The sequence below is a fragment of the Lepidochelys olivacea genome (genome assembly GCF_965140295.1).
Source record: "Lepidochelys olivacea isolate rLepOli2 genome assembly, chromosome: 9".
Classification (NCBI taxonomy): Eukaryota; Metazoa; Chordata; order Testudines; family Cheloniidae; genus Lepidochelys; species Lepidochelys olivacea.
In genome coordinates this window covers 88914272-88938361 of record NC_140419.1, presented here as the reverse complement: position 1 = coordinate 88938361, position 24090 = coordinate 88914272, and the positions used below count along the sequence as shown (strand labels likewise).

The window sequence follows — 24090 nt, the reverse complement described above, 5'->3', positions numbered from 1 at the left end:
GATATGGTAAGGAACCAATTAAATGCCTGGCACAGGAGAGTACGGTTGATGGACGGGCAGCGCCCATCTCCTGTGCTGAAATTTAATAAAAGTTGCAGTCTGCCACTTAGCTCCATGCATGTGTCTGTCTTCATTTCGCTGCTGGGTCAGCATCAATTAGCTTTTCACTTGTTGAGCACAATTTGAAGGGTAAGTCGTAGTTAAAACTATTGACAATTGTAGTTAGTTTTATATAAATGTGCATAAGTCTACAACTCTAGCAAGTTTACTAAATAATTGCACTTATGATTATGCAAAATATATAAAACCAGAATCTCAGCTAGTGTAAATCGGCCTAGCCACTCTGACTTCACTGAACCTTGGTTGGCTTACACCACCTGAAGGTCTTGCCCATAATTCTTAAAATGCTATTTTGATCATTGTATTTATGCTGATGAAAATAATTGCAATGCTGTAATATTCTTAAAAGCAACCCATCATTATGCACTTGCTTGTTATTTAGTGATCAGAAGCTTAATTTAATTCACATCTTACCTCTCTATTGTAGTTTTTAAATATAATGTTTAAAAATAACTCTTTTCCCCTAGCACAAACTACCAGTGACAAAAACTGAAAAATTATCTTTTTTTTTTTTACAAATAATAGCTTAAAAATATATAATCAAAATGCAGATAGAGAGGTGTTTCCTTAACAGTATATTGGACCATTGTAAATATTCATTTTAGCTTGAGATGGTGTGTTCATTTAACTGGTAATTCAGATCTTAGTGAGCCATTGCTCTTCAATAGTTTACTAACATTCCAGACTTTTGCTTTCTTTTCCCTTGTACCAGTACCTGGAATGAGTCTACTGTACCTTGCAAGCTGCCATATTAATTGATGATATCTTTTTTGAGCAGATAATATAATAACATTGTCAAGGGTCTATTCTCTTATCAGCACAGAATATTGACATGCCCAAACTCCGAAAAAGCTATTGAGAATTAGCTGAATATATCTCATATATATCAGTTGGAGAATAGACCCCCTCTATCTTGTTAGCATAGAGCCAGTGTGAGTTGGATTCTTTTGATAATTTGTGCAATGCCTCATCTGACAAAATACAGCAGAAAAGGTAAAACAATAGCTATTGTAGTTGACAAAATTTAGAGCCTGTCTTCAGCTGTGAAAGTCTCTGCTTAATTGTTATAGAAGCTTTTCCTGCTGAAATTATGCAGCAAAGCAGCACAAACCAAACATTTGTGATGGACAAATTTGCTCCCACTGTTCATGAACCAGCTACATTATAAATGCAAACAGTAGGTGTTCATCGTACTTCTAATTAAAACATGTGCAAGCTTGGCTATTCAGCTGCGGTATCAAGTTATTCCAAAAGCTAACCTGGGAGTTGAAAAGCAGATATTTTTTCCTTGGTAAACTATTCTTAACAGCTTTGCTTTTCTAACTTTCTCAGCAAAAAGAGCAGTTTGAGGAAAAACAACATACAAAAGAGTCTTTATATTTTCTTGTTACTGAAAATTGTGATTCTTTCCATAGTTTACCACAGAGCAAAAAGGAAAATCCTCATACTATCCTAAGGGCTCTAATCTTCTCTAGGTTTTTTTATTTATAAAGTGTGCGAGACATGTTACAATACAAACTATAAATACTGGTTCCCTACTCTGATGTGCTTACAATCTAAGAAACAATCTTACAAACTCAGTGGGACTACTTGCATGTGCAAAGTGAAGCACTTGCATAAGTGTTGGTAGGCTTATGGCCAAAGACCCCAATCCTGCAAACCCTGGTTAGTGTCTGTAGTGCTTTCTGTCCTGAACAATCCTATTGGTTCCAATTGTTTCCACTGACATAATGAAATAGCTCACGATGATAGGTTTCAGAGTAGCAGCCGTGTTAGTCTGTATCCGCAAAAAGAAAAGGAGGACTTGTGACACCTGAGAGACTAACCAATTTATTTGAGCATAAGCTTTCGTGAGCTACAGCTCACTTCATCGGATGCATTCATGATGACAGTAAGCACTATACTTGATAGAGGTTGTAGGATTGGACCTCTATTAAGATTAAAACAAAATGAAAGAAGGAGAGGAGAGTATGTTGTATGGTCACTAGGGAGGCTGATTATATTGTTTGAAGATAACAGACTTTTTTTTGTACACCTGTATAAAGTTCTTTATTACAGCGCTTTCAGGGAGCCCCGTTGTCAACCAAGCACTTTAATAAGATATCCAAATCCTGCTTTCAGACGTAAAAAGATGGTTAAGATATTGCTCATTCAAATGTACACTGACCCTGAATTTCCTTCAGTTGTCTTTAATAGCAGACTGCAATGGGAGCTCAGAAGTGGTGGTGGTGTTCCAAGCTCCACCAGAAGTCGTCTTCATACGGGATCCACAGCCCCAAACATCCACTTGTGCCTCTTCTCTTCATTTTGGCCCAGCACACATCCCAGAGAGGATGTGTGCTGGGCATGCTGGCTTGTTTAAATGGCTTTATTTTTCAGAGGCAAGCATAATAACAGGTACCTTGATTAACCACAAGCCTGAGCATCTTCTGAATGTAGCTAACTACTTTTCAGAGTGTAATTTGTTTAGTAACTTTTTTTAAAAAATTTTTAGACAATAATGAACTTTTTCAAGCAAAAGGAAAAAAGGCATTATTGTTTTAATGGCGGAAATCTGTTGACTGAATCATGTTTCCTCTTGGAGTGATATTCCTAAGCTTTAAACATCTTGATTTATTATTTTTTTTGTATTAACATTCTTTGTTTTTAATATTGTTTTCACTGCCATAGCCTCCTACGAGGTGTATCTCATTTTTGTGCAGGTGCCGTCAGCTCTTATTAATGGCAAAATTTTAAAAGTTATAAATGTAAAGTGGCAGTGTCATATAAAATTATGATCAATGATGTTGCTTAATAAACCTACTCTACAACATGATTGCTTAGGAAATTCTGTGTGGAGACCAATATTAAAGTTTTATAATAGGAGATGAACTTTACTACCCAATTCCCCAAAATCTCCTTCTACAATTCACTTTCAGAGTTAAATCTTTTAAAACAGGCAATTAATTATCTAGCATTTCCCATATCATTGGATCTAATTAACTATAGACTGGATTCTCTCATTCACTTGGGAAATTATAATGGACTCTGTATTAGAGTACCTGTAAATTCAGCCATTTTAGAAATGGTCTCCAGAATGTGGCTTACTTTTCAGAGGGCTACCGCATGGTACAGCGTGATTACCCTCACTTATTTACTTGACCTCTCACACTTACTCTGGGTATTTGAAGTTATGAAAATACGCGATGACACATTTGTTTACTTTAGTTTGAAAAGTCCCTTTGGTGAATGAAAATGTGTTCACTGTGTCTGTTTGATGGTTTCTGTCTACTCCTACTCTGTATCTTCCGTGATGTGATTTCATTTTACTTGTCAGAACTACTTGGAGCGGGTGGCAGGGTCAGCTTTATTTGGAATGATTTTCATTTTCTTAAATCTTATTTAAGAAAAGTCATTGTTTAGAGCACCACATGAAACCAAGACGGTTACGTTGCTTGCCTCTGTTTAAGACCTGACTGGGTAGATTTTTATAACCACTTTACACAACAACAAAAGGAAGTCCAGTGCAAAGCATATGAACAAATACAGCATGTCAAATGCACCTTTAGTGTTATAAACAAAGAGAGTCATCACTAGGAATGCAAAAGCTGGAGTAATTGGTGTTTGCAGTGGCCCCAGATATAGGGTTGCCAGGAGTCTGGTTTTCTACTGAAACGCCTGGTCAGAAAGGGACCCTGGCAGCTCCGGTCAGCACTGCTGACCGGGCCACTAAAAGTCCGGTCTGTGGCGCAGCGGGGCTAAGGCAGGCTCCCTGCCTGCCCTGGCTCCATGCGGCTCCCGGAAGCGGCTGGCATGTCCGGCTCCTAGCGCAGGGGCAGCCACGGGGGCTCCACGCTGAGCCAATGGGAGCTGTGGAGGTGGCGCCTGCAGGCGTGGGCAGCATGCAGAGAACCCTGGCCCCTCCGCCTAGGAGCCAGACATGCCAGATGCTTCTGGGAGCCACCTGAGGTAAGTGCTGCCTGGCCGGAGCCCGCACCCCAAACCCTCTCCCGCACCTTAATGCCCTGCCCCTCCCACACCCTAACTCCTTCCCAGAGCCTGCCCCCAACCTCCTGCCTGAGCCCCCTCCCACACTCCGAACCCCTCAGCCCTAGCCCAGAGCCCCCTCCTGGACCCCAAACCCCTCATCCCTGGCCCCACCCCAGAGCCCTCACCCCCTCCTGCACCCGAAGCCCCCTCCTGCACCTTGAATCCCTCATTTCTGGCCCTACCCAGAGCCTGCACCCCTAGCCATAGCCCTCACCCCTTCCCGCACCCCAACCCTCTGCCCCAGCCTGGTGAAAGTAACTGAGGGTGGGGGACAGCAAGCAGCGGAGGGAGGCTGCAGGGGAGTGAGCAGGGGCAGGGCAAGGGTGTTTGGTTTTGTGCAATTAGAAAGCTGGCAATCCTACCCAGATATAGCTGTGTCTGAGGTTTTTTTCTTTTTTACTTACAACAATATGCAAATCCTATAATGTCATATAAACACAGAGGAATCTCTCTGATTACAGTAGATAGCATTTTAATGCAATGTCAGGATCTTGAGTAAAGGTTTAACAGCGAATACTCTTGGGTAATAGTAATTTATATCCTTCCCTGAATGATACCTCTCCATCAAAGAGGACTACGATAATTCAACCAAGGGACTGCAATTAAAAATAGATATACAGTGCAGCTGAGAAAAGAGTGATGCTTAACATCAATCTGATACGTGCTTTCAGAAAGTCCTTCAGTCTCATACCCATCCTAGCTCCCATGTTAACAGAAAGGCTTCTCCACACATAAGCACTAAATGCAGCAGTGAGAGGCATCCTGAATTTCAGCAGACCTGAAATGGAAGCTGTTGACAATGGGGGCCTTTTAGTCACATTATGGATTTGTGTGTGTGTGTGTGTGCAGGTACACCTATATGTAATTCTGTGGGTCAGATCATGGCTTTATGCTTCCGGCTGTGTTGCCACCTTGTTACAGGATTGTAACATGCATTCTCCCACAGATTGTGCTGGTTTAGCACGTACAGAGGGGGCAGCCTTCTTGTATCTCTTTGGGGAGCCTAGTACTCCTCTCACTGCTAGTCTGGAGTAAATCCGTATGTGATGGCCAGCGTCATGGACGGGACACCAGCGACTGATCCGGGACCTTCAGAACTAAAGCCATGAGCTGCTACAGTTTGAGTTAGAGCCAAGGTAGGACTGTCACATCCACATATCATCTGGGGATTAGGCAAAAAAAGGGGACCTGTAACACACTCACCAGTATATTACACAGGCACATGGAGAGTGCAAGGACTGTAACTGTGGTTGTGACCAACACAGAGGCATATATGAGAACTAGGCAAATCTTGCTAACGTCTCTGGAATAGAACAGATTACCGTAATTATCTTTAAAGCTCCTTATACTCTGCTAGATCAAAAAGTTCTCTCATTTAAGTACCTTAAATAAAAGCACTGTAGCCAGGCAAATAAAATGTATCTTCTACATATACCGGGTGTGATACATTCTTTCCTTTTTTGTTTGAAATATTCTTCTTTTTGAGTTGGTGAGCACATCAAATGATGAATTGTTTCTAGATTCTAACCATCCCTTATGATTAGAAATGAAGTGTTTACGGGAGATGTTTGGTACATATGCTGAACCAGAGTCAGAACCCAGATACACCTGGGCATTTCAGTGGGAGTTACAGTGTTGTAACTAAGATATGCATTTGGCTTTAGTTCTAATGCACAACCTGTGCTGTGCTTGCAGCTGCTGTTTGAGAGACTTTCCATGTGTGAAGCCATGTGGTGGTTTCAAGGGGTGGATGAGTATATCCTAGCAATCAGAATGAAATCCCTATATTTGTTTTATTTGTAACCTGCACCATATTTACATCCATAACTACATAGAATTATTCCACTTCTGTCCCATTAGTCCTCCAGTAACATAAGTGGTCAACTTCACAGAACAGTTGATTCCTGCAGATTAAACGTGAAATGAAGTAATGGTACAAAGATCCTGAGCAGCTACTTACATCTGCAGTAGTGCTAAAGCTAGGAAGAGTGAATAATCTTTAGTGGCTATTACATAGACTCAAATCCTGCAGGCAATTTGATTAGAGATATTGTGAATTTCTCAAGCACACTTATGCAGTCTGAAATGTCTGTCTTTACAAGGAGCATCAAGGTCACTGAAACTGAAAGAGAGAGACAAAAAAGTCTCTATTTTTCTGTTTATTTTTTGCATAGTGACAGCAAATTGTCACCAGGTTTCCCTTCTACATTAGCCAATTAGTTCCCCCTTTGTTCATCTGGGTCTTTTTATACAGTGACAGAAGAGAGAGACATTAAAAAAAAATAGAAAAATGTAATTGTAAAACCACAAAAATTGGCTGGGAGGACTTGGGCTGAATGTAGTACCTGAAACTGTTTTTAACTCGTCACTTTAAAACTGACTTTATTTCCAGTTTGACATGGAAAACTAGACATACTCGGGAAGCAGAGATGCTGGAACTAGGAGTGCTGGGGGGTGCTGCCGCTCCCTCTGGCTTGAAGTGGTTTCCATCATATACAGCAGTGTTTCCAAAACTTGGTCTGCCGCTTGTTCAGGGAAAGCCCCTGCCGCGTCCGCAGGTTCAGCTGATGGTGGCTTCCACTAGCTGCGGTTCACTGTGCCCAGCTAATGGGGGCCGCAGGAAGCGGCAGCCAGTACATCCTTTGGCCCACACCACTTCCCGCAGCCCCCATTGGCCGGGCACAGCGAACCGCGGCCAGTGGGAGCCGTGATCGGCCGAACCTGCGGATGCAGCAGGTAAACAAACCGTCCGGGCCCGCCAGGGGCTTTCCCTGAACAAGCAGCGTCTGAAGTTTGGGAAACACTGATATACAGGGTTAGCAGTTTGGTTCAGTGACTCTCAGCTCCCCCACTATACAAATTGTTCCAGCACCTCTGAAGGGGAGAAGGACGCTGGCATAGCACAAAACTACTTCTTGAACTACGGGAAGACGCTATCATAACAAGACAGTGAGCCAAATCTAGGTTGATTTACTTAATGGGAATAATCTCAATGGGACTTCATTTTAGGACTGTTTCGATAGCGCTCGATTGATATAGCCTGGCTCCCAATGAGTAGCATCTTACTTCACAAGTAATCCCAATAACTTTGTTGGGACTAAATGTGGAGTGAGGAACTATTGAAACCAGAGTGAGTAACTGTATTGCAATCTGACCCATGCTAAACACAGCAGGCTTTGTCCCAGTGTCACATTTGGAAGGGTCATGTGTAATGTAGGGATCTAGGGGTTGTATTTTTTTTTACACAAGCATCAAGACCTCTTAAAATATGGACTGAGTGCATTCTTTATTGGACCAATTGCAATCTGACTGCGTGCTTCCTGATTGCTTTCTTTTAAAAACACCTCATCTATAGTGCCATATTCAACATTGTCTGTGGACTTCTGTTACTTCTGCAGAAAACCATGTGAGTCAAAGGTCTGCAGTATACATAGATGGCAACTTGCAGAGTCAGAACTATTCTCCTAACCTCAAAAAAGGATTTAGAAGTGTCTTCTTCTTCCTTCCCATCAAGATGTGCAAGCAATCTGAAATATTTTAAGAATTCTTCCTGTGTTTATTCAGCACAGATTCACTGGTGGCTTCAAAAGAGTGCACAAGAGGTGAATAATTCAAAGAGACAGAATTACCTTTTCCCTTCTTATAGGTAATCCCTCCAGAACAGGGGGTCAGACAGACTGGTCTGGCACAGTTGGGAAGAATTGCTCCATTTCCTGTCCCTTTTCTGTGGCACTAATGGAGTATTTAAGACTTTGTGTCTTTCAGTTTGCTACCTTTCACAATCATTAAATTCACATAAAAGAAAATCGCTACATTTTATTCAGTACATTTCTGTTTTATTGCATGCTTCCTTTCTATTGTTATATAGAAAGGTTTTGCTCGGACTGATAACACGCTGGTTGGAAGAAAGGCCTGGATTTGTTCACGTTGATTAAAACATACAATCAAAAGAGGCAGTATTAGTACAAAAAAATCTTTTGTTCATGGAAAATGAGGCCTCTTGTCCCTTTATATTATAGTCTGAAGAGACACTTCACTTAAATTATTAATCTGTCTGAAAAGCTGTGCTACCCCAGTTCACCAAAGAAATCTACTTCGCGGAATACCACAACCATCATATTCAAAAATAAACTGCCCTGATGCCGACGTTGTAAAGATTGTTGTCAGAGAGTCTGGTCTGCTGGGAAATCAGCCTTCATAACCTTGGAACGTTCAGCGGGTGAAGGTGAACAATACTAATCCGATATACAATCCATGACTTGTTCTACATTAAACAAAGAACGGTTTGCCTCATCACAATATTGATGCTCATGCTTATACACTATTGTGGTGGACAGTATAGAAATACTTGAGATAGGTAAATACAAATTATGGTATTGCCCCATTCCTAGCATCTCACCATGATATTAGATTCTGTAAGTTCAGTAAAACAAATATTTCCTCGTGAGTATAAATCCCTAAATGACTATTATATTGGTATTAACACAGAGAACAAATGTTTATTCTAAATTGAAACTGAAATTTGACCGTGATATTTGCAAGTTAAAAGTCAGAATCATTAAATTATAAAACAGGAGCATATTGCAAATTAACCTATAGCAAATTAGAAATGCACAAACTTAATACATTTCTATTTGGTAGGTCTTGGGCAAATTTCACTTAAAACAAGGCATTATTTACAATTTCTAACTGCAGTTGCATACTAAGTTCCACTTCACTGCATGTGGCAAGTCGATCTTTTGAAAGGTTATTTAAAAGGAAGTTAAACTAACTGAACCTGATTCTTTGCTCGCTTACACCCATGTGCATTGGCAGTAAGGGATTGTCGACTGAAAGTTTTAGCTTATGTTTATCCATGTTACGTGATCCAGAATAACTGTTTTGCAAGCAGCGTGTCCACTCCGCTTTGTTCTCTTGGGTTAGCTCCTTCCCTTTAGGGTCATTGTGTCCACACAGTGCTACGTATTGAAATAAGAACTCCGTTTTCTGGACAAAAACCTTATGGTGCATTGTTTTGCTGCTAGACTGTATGCATTCTGAGATTTGTCTTGCTGCACATATGCCTGCCATAAGACACTGGAATTCTGGGACTTGCGGTCAAACTAAAAACTTCCCATGAGTCCTCTCCTTTCATCCCATTATTCATCTATTTGTGAGCCAGTGCCAGCCAGTCAGCATGAGTAAATGCTGCTGAGAGTTGTGAACTGATGGTCATTAATATGAACAGCTGATACATCTGTATCTCAGATGCGTGATGACTTGAGAGGCAGCGTGATACAGGCACCTGTCGAGAAGGAGAATGAAACTGAGCAGTCTCTTTTTCATAAACTTTTCCTGGAGCGGCTTCATTCGGTGAGCAGCCACTTCTGGACTCAAACACTAACTAGCCCTGAGTGGTGGGATTGGTTAGTGGTGCAGACCCGGGGTGACTGGCAGTGGTGGTCTAGAAATCTGTGTGGAGTTCACCCTGGAGCCACAGCACCATAACACCAACATGAAAACTCTCCTCAGTGCACAGAAGTGTGTGACCATCACTAATGGGAAGCTTGCCACCCCTGACAACTACTGGTCAGTAGCTAACCAGTTTGGTGTTGGTAGTCCTCTGTCAGGACTGCTGTCATGAGCTGTGCCCTGCTATCAAAAGGGTGCTCTCCCCCGGTGTGATTAAGCTTGGTAATGCACAGGAGGCCATTGATGGATTTGCATGGTTGGGATTCCCAAATTGTACTGACTCCATTGATGGGGGACACATGCCTATTCTGTGGCTCCTTCACATGCCTTCATCAGCAGGAAGGGCTATTTGTCCATGGTGTTGTAAGGTGTGGCTGATCACTGTGGTAGGCTCACCAAAATTAACATAGGGTAGTCTGGAAAGGTCCATGATGTCTGGATCTTTTGAAATTCTGGCCTGTTTTCTGCAATGAACTTTCACTCCCAGGACCACTGCTGTTGTGATTCACATTCTGGGAGGCCCACCTTACCCTCTGCCTCCCTGGCTTCTGAAGCCTCAGGTAACTATATCCTGAGTAGCTGCAGAGTGACAGTGTAATGGGAATTTGGAAGGCTGTAGTGGAGATGGAGGTGGCTGATATCATGGCTGGCAGCTGCTAAGCACTATCTGCGTACTGTCTTTCATGCTATGTCTGTGAGAGCAAGGCAGAGAGCCTTGACAAAGGGTGGGCAGAGGAGGTGAGCAGACTTGAAGCACATTATGAACAGCCAGGGAGGTAGCCTCTGACAAATGTTGCAGTGGGTCAGGGCACAAGATTAGGGATGTGCTGTGCTTTTACTTTGAGGCTAGGGTGTTGTTGTGAATAGATTGTGGGGAGGAGAGGTGCATGCCTTTTGCACAGGGATTTTATCATGCTTTATACATGGGTTTGTGTAAGGATTCCTGGTACTTTTAATAAGGATTTTTTTCATGCATTGTGCAATGATTTAATGAGTTTTTTAAACAGTGTCATGACACTTCCAAGGATTTATTTATAATAAATAATAAGCCACATCACAAGTTGCAAATAAGAAACCTTCGTTGAGCATAACACAGTGCAAAATTGAAACCCAGTGCACGTTTTTAAAAAACTAAGTGCTGCAATGGAGCCTACAGTATTTAAGTAGAAATGCAAGTTTAAGAAGTGTTTGCAGTGTTGTTCGGATTACCTTTCCTAGACTGGAAGAAGGCCTCTGTGGAGCTCGAAACCTTGTTCCTTTCACCAACAGAAATTGTTTCAATAAAAGATATTAACTTACCCAACCTGTCTCTGTCGTATTTCAGAGTGGCCCTTTGACATCGTCTTCCTGAGATAAATCAGAGGTTTCATTGTAATTTATTGCAATGTAATTGAACATTCTGGGAAATAAAATAAATTAATGAATATTGTGGAATGTTAACATTGTTTAGCACAATGAGTACTAACCCTTGTTAACATTTTAATAAGAATAATAAATCCTTCTAGGCAAGATCCAGAAATATCCTAAGCAGCACATATTAAAGTATGGTCCTCAGATGCTTAATTCATTTTGAAATCCTCCAAGAAAAAATTAATTGATAGTCTGTCAGGTTCTCATTCCTCTCACCTTTAATCTAGTTTAATCTTTAAACCTCCATTTTGGTTCCCTAAACCTCCAACAGATTACCTTTTGTATTTGGCCCTGGTAATCTGTTTAATATCCTTTGACAAGGAATATTCTTATAACATGCTGAATCCTGCACAGTTTAACATCTAACAAGTATCAAACTTCCCAGGATAAAGACAAGCAATGCTTATACATTTGGGGCCTAGCAAAAGAGATGCTCTGATCAGACATTTTGAGAAAACAGAAATTTGAGTTAGGAAGTAGAAGGTAGCACTCTTGGGTTCCTAAGCATTGTAGAGGAGGTAGGAATATAAAGAATTTCAAGAGCTTTTGTTAAACTTTAGCAGGTTGTAGGCCAAAGTACTCATTTTATGCATACTTTCTCCAGCTTCTACATAATTGTTAGCTTTGGGACAATAAGCTACAAGTAAAGACAGTGTAATGGCCCAAATTCTACATAATTTTTATCTTTGTAAGCAGCTAAGTAACTAAATAGCAAGTGACCAAGTGATGGCAACAAACATAACACAGCATGCTTCCAGTCATTCCAAACCCCATTTCCCTTTGCAACACTTCCTATCACTACTCCAAAAATAAATTTCAGAAAGTTGAAAACATGATTCATATTTCTTGGAATTTCTGAAGAAGGTAAAGGGGCGCCAGTAAGGGCAGAGAGAGGGCGGTTGTTGTTTTTTGGGGGGTTTTTCAAACGATTAAAATTGCAGTGTTTGTGAATGTCGTGCACATTACATAGGACATTTAAAATGTGCTAATTTTGAAAACACCAAAGCTCACAGATTGCCTTGCCTTTATTAGTACATATGGCAGGCAGATTTTTATTGTTGGTGTTCTACTTGTTGAACGCAATGAAGTCGGTTGGCGTAAATCAAACATAAATTTGTGAAGAATGAATAATCTCAAGGTGACTGGAAGGTTCAAAGGTTTGGGGGAAGGGAGACTTTCACAGCGAGGTCAATGGTTTGAATCTGGCCTGGATCATTATGGTGGATGTCTGCATTTCATCACATTATTTCCATCAGGTTTCTGATGGAGAAGATAAGGTGTCAGTGAGTCAAGAAAGCTTGCGTGGAGTTTCTGGGAACCACTGAAGGAGAAATTGAAGCAGGTGTGCCTGTTCTGTGTTAGCCTGCCGCAGGAGGGTGCTCTTGGTGGGGCCACCCTATGACAATCCCAGGTTCAGGGAAATGGGGAGCATAAAACTGAAGAATCTGTTTTGTGAGAAATACAGGAGAATTACAGTAATGCTTGCCTGACAATGCCATTGTGACGTAGGTAAGTTTTATTATGCCCATTTTTCCAAGAAGGAAACTGAGGTAGAGAGAGGTGAAGTAACTTGTCCAAGGTTACACAATGAGTTGGGGTGAAGGTGGGAATTAGGTCCAGAAATCCTAGTCTCCAGTACCCATTCTAACAGTATTCCGTCTCTTCTTAAGTACACTATAAGCCAGGTGTGTAAGGACTCCATTCTAACCTTTAAAAATTGGCTATTAGTGACATCATTGAATAGAACAAACAGGCTAAAATTCACTCATCATCTTGTCAGTATTGTTGGTTTTATCCACAGTTTAAAAAAAATAACCCTTATAAATCTCCCCAATGACACACCAATTGTCTGTAGCTGAAAGCAGGTGATTTGGTTTGGTTTAACTAAAGACCTCAGAGAAAAGAACCTGCACTTGAGGAGAAATTGCCAGTTTTTTCCCTAACCAGGGCTATACTGTCAGCTTCCACCTAACAGACTGCAGAAATGTCACAACTAATACAAACTCCCTGTGTCATGAATATTCATAATCCACAAGAAGCTGCAAGAACTAAATAGTGTTAGAAAACAAAAATCAAAGGAACAGCAAGACCACCAATAACCACTTGGAAAGAATCAGGCACCTTTGTGAGGCTCTGTCCCCTAGAGCCTTCCTAGGAACCTGCAGTCTGGAAATCAGGTGTAACCACAGCATTCTGCATGGAACACTCTTGTGGGTGGGATTGGGAGGCTGGGATTCTGATGTGGAAGTTGGACTCTGGTTTCCTTTTGGTGAAATGAGGTTCAGGCTTCAGCTTGGGCAAATCAACTGCTTTTGAGTGCTCCATCGGGGATTTGTTTGTGGGAAAGAAGTCTGTTAAACATGGAGCGACCAGGAACCTGGTCTAATCAATATGTTTCTCTTTCCTGCTAAAGTACAGTACATTTAAGAAGTGTTACAGTCAAACCATGTCTTTCTGGACCAGATGTTTTAGTCAAACACAAGTTGTTGGTCTCAATACAGGAGAAGCTGGGTGAAATTTAATGGCCTGTGGGATACAGGAGGTCAGACTAGATGAACTAATGGTCCCATCTGGCCTTTTCTATGAATGTCCGAGCATTAGAAAGGAAATGTGTACCTAGGGTAATTATATCAAATTGGTGGTGGTGGTGGAATGTGAAGACACCCTACATAGCCCTGACAGATTAGGCTATGTCTACGCTGCATTGTAAACCCAGGGTTTTTGAGACCCAGGCTTGTGGAGACTGTTTCCAAGTCCTTGTTTGAGCATACACACTGCATTGTAAACCTGGGCTTACAGTTGCTAGGCCTACGTCTCACAGCCAAGCTAACGAGTCCATACTACACTTCTGAGTCAGATCTGCAGCTTGAGGTATGTCCACAGTGCAAAATGACAGGCTTTGAACCTGAATCCAGCAGGACTCAGGCTCTGACCCCTAGCAGGGTCCTAGGACATGGATCCTGAGCAATTGCTGACCCGAGTCAAACTGATTTGTGTGTGGAAAGAAAAGAGGATTGAGCTCAAACCTGAGTCGGAACCCAGGTTTAGTGTTCAGTGTAAATATACCCCTTGTGTTCTTGGGTGCTACATTTGTTAGCCCTACAAACATTTTCTTCCCTTGATGGGAATCACTTCAAACCTGCATGAACCTAAAGTTCTTCATCTTCTCTTGACATCCTTAAGGATTCATCAGTTTCTGCCATCTCATCGCTTATGCCATATGAGTGGAGACAAATGGCAGTTAACTTCTTATCCTGTTAGCGGGGGTGTCTCAACTATTCTTGTATTATGCTGCTTCTCTGTATTACCTCGTGCTAAAATGGCTCTCCTCTTCCCTAACTTTATGCTTGTTATTGCTACTAGATGAGCTTGAGTGTGAACAAAAGAAATGGGAACAGTGGGTCTATCTGTTGCAGAGGACAAACATAGATGGTTATGGGCTTAGACTCATAGAATCATAGAATATCACTGTTGGAAGGGACTTCAGGAGGTCATCTAGTCCAACCCCCTGCTCAAAACAGGACCAATCCCCAACTAAATCATCCCAGCCAGGGCTTTGTCAAGCCTGACCTTAAAAACTTCTAAGGAAGGAGATTCCACCACCTCCTTAGGTAACGCATTCCAGTGTTTCACCACCCTCCTAGTGAAAAAGTTTTTCCTAATATCCAACCTAAACCTCTCCCACTGCAATTTGAGACCATTACTCCTTGTTCTGTCATCTGGTACTACTGACAACAGTCTCGATCCATTCTCTTTGGAACCCCCTTTCAGGTAGTTGAAAGCAGCTATCAAATTCCCCCTCATTCTTCTCTTCCGCAGACTAAACAATCCCAGTTCCCTCAGCCTCTCCTCATAAGTCATGTGCTTCAGTCCCCTAATGATTTTTGTTGCCCCCCGCTGGATGTTTCCAATTTTTCCACATCCTTCTTGTAGTGTGGGGCCCAAAACTGGACACAGTACTCCAGATGAGGCCTCACCAATGTCGAATAGAGGGGAACGATCATGTCCCTCGATATGCTGGCAATGTCCCTACTTGTACATCCCAAAATGCCATTGGCCTTCTTGGCAACAACGGCACACAGTTGACTTTTATCCAGCTTCTTGTCCACTGTAACCCCTAGGTCCTTTTCTGCAGAACTGCTGCAGAGCTGTTCGGTACCTGGTCTGTAGTGGTGCATGGGATTCTTCCGTCCTAAGTGCAGGACTCTGCATTTGTTCTTGTTGAACCTCATCAGATTTCTTTTGGCCCAATCCTCTAATTTGTCTAGGTCCCTCTGTATCCTATCCCTACCCTCCAGCGTATCTACCTCTTCTCCCAGTTTAGTGTCAGTGGCTTATCTAATACAGCTGCCACTGGTTTATCTGTGTCTCTTCACAGCATAGCTGTTGCCACAGATGCAATATTACACTTTGTCTTCTCTCTCTTCTATGGACAACCTTTGTACTACTTATGGCTGTACTGTTTTCAGGCCGAATACGTTCTGACTGTATGGAATGTACAGGTAGGTCATTTTTGCTGGGGCTCATATAGTCATAAGCAATAATGAATGCATTAGGAAAGCTAGGGAATCACCAGCAAGGTAAAGGGGTTTAGTTATCGGATAGGCAAAACACTTACTTGGAGAGTTCTGTGGATCAGCCTTCTCTATATGTGTGTAGCGTTAAATGCTGTGTTGAAATATATGCTGCTGTTGTGTTATAAGAAATGTGTGTTGCATTCCTTGTTGTACTTTCAAATCATTCCGGCCTTTCCATATAACTAATAATGTTGCTTCATTTGTTACTGATGCATGTAACATCAACATGTTATGTTGATTCATGTTGTTCATTTGTTATTCATTTGTAAATTTGTTACCAAAATTACTTCCTAAATTAGATTTAAGACATCCTCCCTCTTCTGTGGGAGTGCATACCAAATACTGTACTGTACTTCATCTCCTTGCCAGATGAACAACCCCCTATGACGTTGCACTCCATATGATGTTATGAAAATATGGTAATGAGTGTGAATATAATGTAACTGGATTATGCTTCATGCAAAAGGTCTCTTGTTAAGGTATGATTACAAAGCTTATCTACTGAGTGTGGTCATCCTATTTGTATGTATCATTCTTGTTTCTGAAACTAGGAATATAAAATATAACTCTGAGGTCCTGTTGTAATTATGCAAAGTGTGGGCCATTAATGGTGGTTTAGAATCTTGATGGCTCCCATCAACTAGGACAATTGACTGTAGATGGCTCTGTTCACTTGCAAGTCTTCCTGTGAGTCAGGCTGGGGAGAATGAAGGCTTGGGGTCTTACAGGACATGTGACCATGTCATGTGGTACCAGAATCCATCTTTAACCTGGTGCTTTTCCATTTAGAAGGAGAGGTGGGGACCCAGAGAGACAAAAGATTCCCGCCTTGTGCCAAAGCCATATAAGGGGGTGGAAGAGAACAAAGGGGCTGCAGTCATGAGAAATCCCCTAGCTACCACCTGACCTGGAACAAGAACTGTACCGGGGAAAGGATTGGGCCCAGACTAGGAAGGAGTCCAGTCTGTGAAAGAAGCTTATTGGAACATCTCTGAGGGTGAGATTTACCTGCATTTAGTTTCCTACTGTATTAGGCTTAGACTTGCGTGTTTTGGTTTTATTTTGCTTGGTAACTAACTTCATTCTGTCTGTTACTACTTGGAACCACTTAAATCCTACTTTTTATATTTAATAACATCACTTTTGTTTAATAATTAACCCAGAGTAAGCAATTAATTCCTGGGGGAGCAAACAGCTGTGCATATCTCTCTATCAGTGTTGTTAGAGGGCGGACAATTTATGAGTTTACCCTGTATAAGCTTTATACACAGTGAAACGGATTTATTTGGGGGTTTGGATCCCACTGGGAACTGGGTATCTGGGTGCTAGAGACAGGAGCACTTCTTAAGCTGTTTTCAGTTAAACCTGCAGCTTGTGGGGGACGTGGTTCAGACCTGGGTCTGTGTTTGCATCAGGCAAGCGTGTCTGGCTCAACAAGACATGGTACTGAAGTCCCAGGCTGCCAGGGAAAACAGGCTCAGAGGTCGTCTCAGCACATCAGGTGGCAGTCCCAAGGGGTTTCTATGACCCAACCTGTCACACCCCCATTGCACTTAAAATACTAAAATTAAATTATTAGTGTTTCTTTTCCTATATTAGAATTAATGATTATATTGCAGTGAGTAAAGAGGGAAAGCAATTCATAGAATCAGTAATTACGGGTGTGATGAGTCTGCCTCTGACATCGCTTCTTAAAAATTAATTGCATTGTCTTTTGCTGCAACAAAATTGCTTATTTAACAGTCCCTTTCTGTGTATGACTGTTTCTGTATTTCCAATAAGGAAAAGCAAATATAAGTCAATTTGTGCTGAACTATCAAAAATAATAATAATGAAAACTGGCCCTGCATTCAGTAGAAAAGTTGTATATGGGAGGAAAATAGAATTGGGTGTGTAGTTTGCTAATACACCTGCTTTTAAATGTGGCTCATTGATTAATGGCATTAGAATGGTAAGGAAATTTAAAATTCACTTAAAGATGTATTTGTTGGAAAGCCAGCTACAGTAAGTCCATGGGTGAGCAAAACACTCTGTGAAAGAGAGTTTTATGCTACAAAATCATAACAGAATTAGAAGTTCAAAAAAGCAAATGAGCATTGAGGATAAGATAACTGTCCCTTTATCTTCCCCTTATAAAAATAAAAGTTTATTTGCCCTTTAAATGGGCCAGTAAAATCAAATTGGCACCCTACACTGTGTGCTGAATAGGTAATCAGAAGTCTTAAGCTGCAAAGAAAGAAGTAGGGAAGCTTTAAGAGATGAAGATATTCTGAAATAATGTAGCTTATCAAGTCACTCTGTAAAGTATTAAATATGTAGAGTTGTAGTGAGTAGACATAATTCAGGAGAAATAAAAGATGCTCTTTTTCTTTTAAGACAAAACTAAATTCTTTGATCCAACAAATGTATCTAAGAAAAATAGAATTACAAGTATCAGGTGAGAGGCAGTTTCAAAGTAGTGAATAACTGTCCTAAGATGCTCCAGGCTGGCAATATCCTGCTGTTGATTTTTAGGCATCTTTTGGCATAGATGCTGTCATGTACCCAATCTGCCCACAATCACTAAACAACTTCCCTGCTCATAATACCCATGCCCATAGAAGTGGGGATGAGCCAGTCAGAACACAGACACAATTTAATTCTACTTTTTAAAATGGCAAGAGAGAGAGAATTTGGCTGAAGAGATGGGGACTACATGGCCTAATCTGAGAGGTGCTCAGCACCCACAGATTTGAGCCAAGTTGTGAGTTTTCAAGTACTTCTGAAAATCAAGCCCTGCATATCCTCTGTTTGTGAAATAACAGAAACAAGGTAGTTTGATGGGAATTCTAAGGCATTGGACTTTCAAGATCAGGAACTTAAATGTTGCTCTACAATGAAGGGGAAAAACAGGATATTTTTAAATTTTGTTTCTGTTGGTTTAGTATTTGGCAGCTTGTGAACGTAAAGCCAGTTTTCTTGCAAGCATTCATTCTGATCAAAAATAAGAACTGGTACCCTAAGTCAGGCAGGTTTCAGAGTGGTAGCCGTGTTAGTCTGTAGTTGTCTTTGATACCACGTAAATCTATGGAAAATGTTTTTCTGTAGTTCTTTGGGCATATATATCAATTTCTGCTGAAACCCTTTCAGAATCAAAATTGCTGCATCAATGTAGCACTTAAAGTGTTTACCTGACTAGGTTCTAGCCGTGCACTTATTGCCATGGCATCAGGAAGGCTGATGATAACAGAACTATGTTGGGATGACAATGGGAAAACATATGTTGGGTACAGCCCAGTTCAACATTATTCATTTAGCAGTAGTAATCTCGGCAAGATTCACACCTGCCAAGTTGTTTTAAGGTTTATGTCATCTGTAGGTTGAATCCACAAAAGGATGACATGATGATACACATTTGACCAGGTCTGATATTGTAGCCAGTAGAGGGCAGTAGCAGTGCATTCACATTGTGGGGTGACAGCATATTGCTACAGGGATTGTATGTCTATGGTTGTTTACATTTTGTTGGGCCCCATCCCCAGAGCAGAGAGAAGACAGAAAGGGATGGTGAGGACCTAACAGTTTTCAGATTTCAACAGCACACTTCTTGCTTCCCTGACCAGAAGAACACTTAAAAGAACAGGGCATTTAGCACAAATGTATTCCTTTAAGTGTTCTCTACAGTACATGATCCATGAGAATGCATTAAGGGTCTGAGTCTACAAGGTGCTCAGTCAGTGGAAGGTTAGGAAACTCATCATCTCACAGGATCATGCCCAAACTCGCTAGATTTTCTTATAGCGTTGACATAGTTTAAGCTGTTACAATGATCCTGATACTGTCATAATTTCTGATAGAGCCTTTATTTTTTCCCTTCTTTTTGATACACTTCCATTTTGCCTGTAACTCTGTTTGTTTTTATTTGTTTCTTCAGCAGATACTTTTTATAGCAGACTTTCTGTTTTTATTTCCTACTGGTACATAGTTTAACAAAAATGCATTTTTGTTAATGTGTTAATTCCTGTGTGCATCATACCCCTAGGAATAAATGCTGGTTGTACTGTGGTTGCCTTTGTATCTTTTCCTTTTTACTGCTGTGGAGGCTTTTTGAAAACCTTTTCTTTAAAGTCGGTGCTTTATTTATTCCTTCCTCTTTTCTCTCTAATAGCAGCTGCTATTATTTGCTGTTGGTATCCACTTTTGCTCACATCCATTTACAATGGTCAAGCTCTTAAAAAGATTCTTTAATGCCACCTATATTTTTGCATCTGGGTCTCCTGGAAGAAAATCAAATGCTCACAGTTGAGTAGCTATTCAAGGTGTTATCTATGCTGCCTTGTCAAGGACCTGATATTGGGGAGAGTCCTTTTTAAGATAAACAGGCTTTAATGATTCTGAATGTTAGCATTTGTGGTCAAAATGAATGTTTCGGTGTAGTATTTTGGAAAGCAATATATCTTCATGTAGAAGACCTGGCTTCTTTTATATGTAATTCATTTCCCTTGCATCTTGCTAGGTAAAATGTGTGGCTACTAGGCAAGAGTGATGATTAGGGGTGGCTGAAATATTTGTGTCTCATCTGCCTGGTTTCAGTTTTCAGAGTAGCAGCCATGTTAGTCTGTATCCGCAAAAAGAACAGGAGTACTTGTGGCACCTTAGAGACTAACACATTAATTTCTATTTCCCCATGTTAAGTATCCTCACACCTTCTTGTCAACTGTCTAAATGGGCCATCTTGATTATCACTACAAAAGTTTTTTTCTCCTGCTAATAGTAGCTCATCTTAAGTAATTAGCCTCTTACTCCACCTTTTCATGTTCTCTGTATGTGTGTATACATCTTCTTACTATATGTTCCATTCTATGCATCCAATGAGGTGGGCTGTAGCCCACGAAAGCTTACGCTCAAATAAATTTGTTAGTCTCTAAGGTGCCACAAGTACTCCTGTTCTTTTCAAGAACATGAAATAGAACATGCAGTGTAGCTCAGAGATAAAGGGCTTGTCTATCTTGAGACCTCCTCCTCTCTCCAGGATAGTCCCTAGAGGCTGAGATTAGCTGGAATGTTTGAGTTGACAATCTCTGCGTTAAACGTTGGGGGATGAAGGCAGGTGGGCTCAGAGCAAGTACTTCTGAGCAGGGGACTTTCCACTCTGGAGCTTGTTACTTTCCTTGGGCTGACACTGAACACTTCGCAACCAGAACTGCAATTTTCCTTTTTTCCCCCAACCCCTCCCATTGATTATATAACACTGCTTCATGGTGGTTTCATATTGTAACATCTCTGTTTTTTGTTTGTTAGTTTGTTCACAGTTTTCTAGAGGAGTTTATGCCATCTTTGGATTCTATGACCAGATGTCCATGAACACACTGACATCATTTTGTGGAGCTCTGCACACTTCCTTTGTCACACCCAGCTTCCCAGCAGATGCAGATGTGCAGTTTGTCATTCAGATGCGGCCAGCGTTAAAAGGAGCCATCCTGAGCCTTCTGACTCATTACAAATGGGAAAAGTTTGTATACCTCTACGATACAGAAAGAGGTAAGAACTGTCATTTTAGGAGGCTTTCCAATATCTAACTTGCTGGAAATATTGATGTCAAACAATGCATCCATGGTTGGCTTTGAACACAGGTCGTTCTTTCTGATTGATTGTCCTAGAAAACAAAAGGTTCAAATATGTTTGCAGGAGGAATAACTTACTGCTGTAAGCATCAGTTTTGGAATACCTGTGTTCCCTGGAACCAAAGGTTTAAATCCTGATAGGGTTGCTGACATCTTCCAAGTAGGTAAGGTAAACGCCATGCAGTTTATTGTTACACAAGACCTACTTTGCACTGGCATTAAAGATCCCATAGTGCTTTTCATAACTGTGTGCTTTTTCCCTGAAATTGGGCAAAAGTAATGCATGTTTTCCCACGTGGCTACCAAACTGCACCCCAGAGGTGGCTGCACTTCAGTGCTGTGGTAAGCATATAATTTATTAAATGTTTTTTGGTCTTTGGGATGAAAAGTACTACATAGATGTGTAGCATAGAGTGTCAGAGAGAGACTGGACATGTACATGGATAACAAGAATATCTGGAGTTATGATAGCTAATACTAAAAATAAAATGGAAGGGATATTAACCTCATGCTTCAGGTTTTAAATCAGCCTCTAACTTTTATGAATTAGGATGAGCTTTTTCATGGGAGTGGGAGCAGATTATCCCACATCTGTCTGTTGTAGGGGTTTCTCTGAAATATCTGGTGCTGGCCATTGACAAGATACTGAATTAAATGCGCCACAGGTCTGATTCAGTATGGGAATTCCTATGTAACATTTTATTGTAATGAACTAGTAATGTATATGTGTACCACTGCCCTCCTTTGCATAGATTCAGAACAGGTAACTGTGGGCCCTATGCCCTACATGGCTCATGGAGATTCTCCTTTTGTTTAAATAGCAGGGGATGTCACTTTTGGAGCAAAAGGATCTGGGTTCCATCGTTGCCATGAAGTTCTGAGGGGCTTGGTGTATAGCAGAGTGACAAAGGGTCAAGTCCCAAGAGGCCACATTTGACATGTTATTACTAAATGGATTTGTGCAAAGTTTTCATAATGTTTGGTGCAGCTAAAGGTTGAGCAGACATTTTGTGTAGACTAATATTTTTAAAACATGGGTCTGAATGTGCAGAGAGACATAAGGGCACTGATAGATTTTGGGAAGCATAGATCATGGTAAAGTTAAAATGTACTACAAATCTGTGAGATCAAGTAGAAATACATGGAGAATTAAGAATTCTCTGCAGTTGAGAATGCTGGTAGTTTTGAAACTTTTGACAACCACTGGGTCTCTGATTTAATTCAGTGTATGAAACTACCATGTGTATTTTTAGATGAAATCTTATGTGAAGATAATGTCATTTATCACAGAACCAAAGGAACAATATCAACAAATGATCATTACAAAATGGTATTTAATATTTTCTAGGGTAAAGTGACCTGAAAGAATTAAGATGAACATGTTTTACTCGGAGAAAGAAACACATTATTGCTCCAAGTTCATGATTAGCAATGGTTGAAAGTCAAAAGGTTTGGGGGGTCGATTTAGTTTGGGAAGTCATTTATATGTGTAGAGCCTTCTCTAAAACCTTTCTAAGCTCTAGGGCAATTACTACACCAAGAAAAAGGGTGTATTTTAACAGGTTAGTTAAGTGAATACAAGGCAAATTGTTGTTTTAACATGAGTTGGCTCGTCACGGTAAACTGTAGGAGAGGTTCTGAGATTTACCTTGACCAGCAAACACACATTAAAACTACAACTGACCTTGTCTTTGCAGAGATTTTAAAAATGTTAAAAACACACCTTTTTCCTAGTGAAGACGAGGCCTAGGAGTCTGGGTCTGGCTCTGTTATGCTCTCTCTCCCTACAGTTGTCATGTTGGACCGAGCTCTCTGCCTCTTCATTCATATCATCTTAATAGGTCCTTACAGTTGTTTTTGAAGATCCCATTATGAGTCCAGCAGTTCTGGCTAGTGTGGATTTCATATTTCATGTACCTTGGGGGTACGCACATGAAAGCATGAGGGAAATTTGAATTCAATGACAGCCAAGGGCCAGCAAGAAGCCTACAGGAGTTACTGAAGTATCAGGGGTGCTCTTCCAAGATGAAGGAAAACTCTGTGTCTTTGGTTAGCTTGTATGGATGGAAGAGATGTCAGTACTTATTGGAGCATTGCAGGGATGGCAGAGTAGGCAAAGAGAAATCCTTCTCTCATTGAATCTGGGCCTGGGAAAAGTTTTAGCTTGGTTCTGGTGTGTGGCGAGACCAAAGGTTCTTTCTTTGCCTTCCATTACATTTGTCCTCAGCCACCCTTGTTAATAAATTATCAACTTCATGTTAAAACAGGAACCAAAACACTTTGATCCTGTGTGTTTAGTCTAGTGAAAACAACCTCAGTGTTTGTATCATTGTTATTGACATTAAAATTACTGTATTTTAAAGAAACATGAGAGTAAATTAGAAGCAGGGCATTATCCAATGAGAAGTTGACATTAAATCCCATCGTCTGATGAGCAGTAATCCTGACTGACAGCACCTGAAATATCTGGCAGTTTCAGAAGCCTGCCTAATCTATTGTGATGGGTCTTCAAATAAGAGAGCATCTCAAGAGCCTGAACAATAATAATGGTGAAAGGCTGCTTGCACCGGATAGTGAATAAAAGACTTACATATGCCTGCGCTGAGATTCCATTGAAAATGAAAACACTGGATCTGTCATACTTTTTCATAATTTATACCATAGATAGTCAACTGCTTTGGGACGTAAATACTATAGAGAGAAAATGTTGAGCAATTTGCTGTCAGCTCCTGAAATAAATTATCATTTAAATACCTCCTCTCTGTAAAGGTTATCTTTTTACTGGCTTGTTCTTAGAATTGGACTATCTGTGAGAAATCATGATACATTAAGCTACTCCTTCATATGTTTAATATTAGGTACTGAGCAAATTGTTCTTGCAGGTAGTTTTACTGTATTCT

General features: G+C 40.8%; 1 protein-coding gene across 7 annotated transcripts in view; it reads left to right on the top strand.

The window, feature by feature from the left end:
- GRIA3 (glutamate ionotropic receptor AMPA type subunit 3) overlaps positions 1-24090 on the top strand; it is a 222304-nt gene that overhangs the window by 19486 nt on the left and 178728 nt on the right. For all 7 annotated transcript variants that reach the window (XR_014712945.1, XM_084638760.1, XM_084638764.1 and 4 more), the window contains one exon: positions 20868-21107. Coding sequence is in view for 6 of the 7 variants with exons in the window: in XM_084638760.1 (XP_084494886.1) it covers positions 20868-21107 (240 nt within the window). In the remaining variant the exon portion in view is untranslated. The remainder of the gene's footprint in view (positions 1-20867; positions 21108-24090) is intronic.